Source organism: Grammomys surdaster, unplaced genomic scaffold (assembly GCF_004785775.1).
Source record: "Grammomys surdaster isolate TR1022 unplaced genomic scaffold, NIH_TR_1.0 164, whole genome shotgun sequence".
NCBI classification, from domain to species: Eukaryota; Metazoa; Chordata; class Mammalia; order Rodentia; family Muridae; genus Grammomys; species Grammomys surdaster.
In genome coordinates, this window is record NW_021604612.1 from 232,681 (window position 1) to 236,861 (window position 4,181).

The 4,181-nt window shown below is 52.0% G+C and overlaps 1 protein-coding gene across 3 annotated transcripts in view; it reads left to right on the plus strand.

Annotated features, from left to right (window-relative positions):
• Crybb1 (crystallin beta B1) overlaps positions 1-4,181 on the plus strand; it is a 13,880-nt gene that overhangs the window by 1,910 nt on the left and 7,789 nt on the right. For all 3 annotated transcript variants that reach the window (XM_028765490.1, XM_028765491.1, XM_028765492.1), the window contains exon 3: positions 1,545-1,663. In XM_028765490.1, coding sequence (XP_028621323.1) covers positions 1,545-1,663 — 119 coding nt within the window. The remainder of the gene's footprint in view (positions 1-1,544; positions 1,664-4,181) is intronic.

The following is a 4,181-nucleotide window of genomic DNA, read 5'->3' on the forward strand; positions in this document are numbered from 1 at the left end:
GCCTGCTCTCCATCCTCCCTGGCCTGCTCTCCATCCTCCCTGGCCTGCTTTCCATCCTCCTTAGTCTGATCTCTGTTCTCCCTTGGCCTTTTCCTTCCCAGTCTGAGAACCACGGGGGAACATACCTTGGAGAAAGGGGTGTCAGAAAGAGAGGAGTATGTTTGGTGTCAGGGACCACTCATCCCAGGAGAGCCACCAGGCTGACCTCTGACCTTCCTGGAAATTCCACCCCACCACCCCCCACCCCCCCACCCCACTCCAGGTTGCAGGGCTCCTGGAGAGCCAGACTTCCTGCTCTTGGGGTTTGACTTGCTGTCTTCACCCTCAGGCAGAGACCTGGCCATGCTTGGTTTATGGCTCACACCTGGTCTGGATGTGGCTGGTTTTGATCTGTGTCATTACAATTAATCATTGACTTGGGATTACTTTTTAACATGGTTCAAAGCACCTACCTGCAAACCCACAGCCCATATATAAGCTAAGATTTGGTGAAAATCCTATCTAACCTTAGGGTCCCTCAGGACTCTACCCTCTATGATCTCCCTAACTTCAAGCATCTGCCACAGGCACTTGGTGCTGACTGGATAGTGCCTTGACAGCACTGAATGGGGGACAGAAAATGGGTAAAAATCCAAACCAGAGGCACAGAGGTGAAGGAGGGGTTGGCTGTGCACTGGGTTGTGGGCTGGTGAGTCTTTCCTGTATTTGGAATAAGGAACACATCTCAGGCCCTACTCTAAAGGAGCTCTTTAGGGCTGGGGTGGAAAAAGCAAAAGAGAGGGAGGAAGAGGAAGTAAAGGAAGAGGAGGGAAATAGGAAGAAGAGGAAGGGGAGGAAAAGAGGAGGAGGGAGAGTAGGAGACAGAGGAGGAAGAGAGGGAGGAAAAAGAGGAGGAAGAGGCGGTGGTGGAGGAGGAGGGAGGCTCAGAAGCAGTGGTGACTTCCCAGGGTTGTACCTAGCTCTAGGGGGTATATAGTGGGAAACACTCAGCCCCTACCCAGGGTAGAGGAGGAACAGTGGCTTCTGCACCCAGAACAAACAGGGTCAAGACAACACATGTAACCTGGAATGTGAGTTGGGAAGTGGAAGGCCCAAGCTGGAGACTCCTGGTGAAAAGGTCATGCCAGGCTGAGAAATAACACGGAGGAGAATCTGGATGGGTAGACACACTTAGCCCCACCACTTGGTGGCTGGAGCTAGAAGATCACAAGGACAAGGTGAAGGGTAGCCAGGTTACAGAACAAACACCCGGTCAGTCTAGGCTACATGGAAAGACCTTGGATGGGCGACGAAGCCCCTGTTCCTGCTCCCGATGGTATCACTGATCGTACGTTCAGTAATGGGGAGACCGGAGGACAGGTACACTCACAAACTGAGGCTCATGGTACCACGATGAGACAGGCCCAGGCCTCACCTGCTTTGAATGACACATGCCCTTCGGAGCTTGTTAGACTTGAGCCCTTCCTCTGTCTGGCTTTGCTTCATTTTCAAGTCAAGTCCACCCCTCAATCTGTCTCCTGGGCATGGTGGGCTTCTCTCTCCAGCTGATCGTCTTCGAGCAGGAAAACTTCCAGGGCCGCCGGGTGGAATTCTCGGGGGAGTGCCTGAATCTGGGGGACCGTGGCTTCGACAGAGTGCGCAGCCTGATCGTAGTCTCAGGACCGTGAGTGTCGGAGCGGGGGATTGGGGGGACACTCCGCCACAGAGCAGCTACATTTGCCTGGCACCTGCTAGTCACACCTTGGTCATTCCTTATTCTGTCTGTAAACCCCAGGGGGAGGGGTACGGTGCTCCCTCATTGACAGATGAGGCAACCAAGGGTCGGAAGGACCTGAATGGTTTAAGGCCACCATGCTGTTGTCCTTTTCCGAGGAGCCGTGTATCCCCGACTATCCCCTCTCCCAAATACCTGTAAGTGTACAGAGTAAGTGCATAGCATGTCATCTGGAACAGCACCAGATTATCTGAGAGAGAGAGAGAGAGAGAGAGAGAGAGAGAGAGAGAGAGAGACAGAGAGATACAGAGACAGAGAAAGACACACACACACAGAGAGAGACAGAGAGAGAGAGACAGAGAGACAGAGAGAGAGAGAGAGAGACAGAGACAGAGAGAGACAGAGAGACAGAGAGATACAGAGACAGAGAAAGACACACACACACAGAGAGACAGAGAGAGAGAGACAGAGAGACAGAGAGACAGAGAGAGAGAGAGACAGAGAGAGAGAGAGAGAGAGAGAGAGAGAGAGAGAGAGAGAAAGCTACCTTCCTCCACAGTCAGCAGACAGGGAGACTGAGGCTCTGAAGGGCTGAGTTATTGAGTGAGGTCATCCACTCTGAATGACAGAGCTATATCGCAGGCTATTGGATTTTACCCCTAGTTCTTGGAAGCAGCAGGCTAGCTCCCCAGGGCTATCCCCAGCACCTAGTTGTTTCGAGGTCAGATTTATATAAGACCTACATGGGTTCAAATACTCATGCCTTCCTGTGTCTGATTCAATCTCCAAGCCCTCGTTTCCCTGACTCTGACACAAGGAGAGTCAGAATGATTCTGGGCCAGAGTAGGGTTGGCAGTGTAGACATCCAAGCATGGCATGTAACAGCGACAGCCGTCCACTCTGTGAATGTCGGAGCATTCCAGGGTCCGTGTTCTGATTCATGAGCCATTCATGACTTTCCTACCCACTCCGTTCCCAGTGCGGTCAACCCCAGCTCAGCCCCACCCATCCCCCAAGCCCATCTGGAACAGGAACTGCTGGTTGTGGCCATCTTGAGGTTTCAGGGTGTTTGAGATTCAGATGACTCAAAGCCGGAGTATTTCTCCACAAAAAGAGAGACGGGTATGCCCATGTCCTTTTTTTGGTGTTCTGGGGTTGTGCTCAAAAGGAACAGCCTGAGATGCAGCGGCAAGGGCTGAGTCAGGAACAGCAGGCACGTGGAAAGAAAGGATGAAGAGGGTGTGAGCAGGGTAGGAGGGGAGAGACATGTACCCAGGAGGTCTCATGTACCATGAGACATGTACCATGTACCTAGGAGACCTCAGCCTGAGCCCAGGCGCCATGAATGACTTGGGTTGGGTACCACCTTTCAGGACTGAGGTTCCAAGTCCTCATTTGACTCCTGCCCTCCTCTTCTTGATTGTGGCTCCTATGAGCCACAGGCAATAAGGATGGACAGCAGGACACATATCAGACATTTCTCACGGCTGACTGGGTCCTCGTAAGCCACCTAAAGGGGACAGAGGCGTGTGGAGGGAGAGCAGCAGGTGGCAAGACCACCTCTGTCTTGTCTTTCTGTAAGCAACAGCTTCCCCCCTCTCTAGTCCCTGATGCGATTACCGTGTGAATCTCGTGTTGAGTCTGTTCGACGAGCTCCCTGGTTTCAGACCTCATGGTTCCCAGTGATGGGGATGCAGCCTTCACTGAAGTTTCACCCGCTTCAGCGACTGCTCCCAATCAGGTGGTGGAGAGTCAATGGTGAGCTGGGATTAGAACACAGGTCGGCAAGACTTCCCAGGTCTCTGATATTCCATACCTGTGTGGCACCAACGCCACCTTCTGAGGTTTTCTTCCCATGTAGCCATTCTGCCCATCACATGTGTCACCTGTAGGCCAACCCATCGGGTCATCAGTCTGGTGTCCATCACTCTCTTATATCCATCTTTCTATCCCTATACCCATTTATTTGTTCATTCTTCCAGCTAGTCAGCCAGCTGTACATTCACTCTCCTGTCATCACCTATCCATCCATCCGTCCGTCTATCCATCCATCCATCTGTCTACTCATTTAGCCATCCGTTCACCTACATATCCACTTACACATTCCCTTATTCATCTATTCCTTACTTGTCCACCTATTCACTGACACATTCATCCATCTATTCATTAGCCTACACAACCCCATATCCACCCACCCACCCATCCATCCATCCACCACCCACCCATCCATCCATCCACCCATCCACCCATCCATCTGCCCATCCACCCATCTATCCATTCATCCATCCATCCATCCATCCATGTACCCATCTACCCATCCATCCACCTATCTATCCACTCACCCATCCATCCATCCACACATCCATCCATCCACCCATCTACCCATCCATCCACCCATCTACCCATCCATCCATCCATTCATTCATTCATCTATCCATCCACTCACCCATCTATCCATCCATCCATC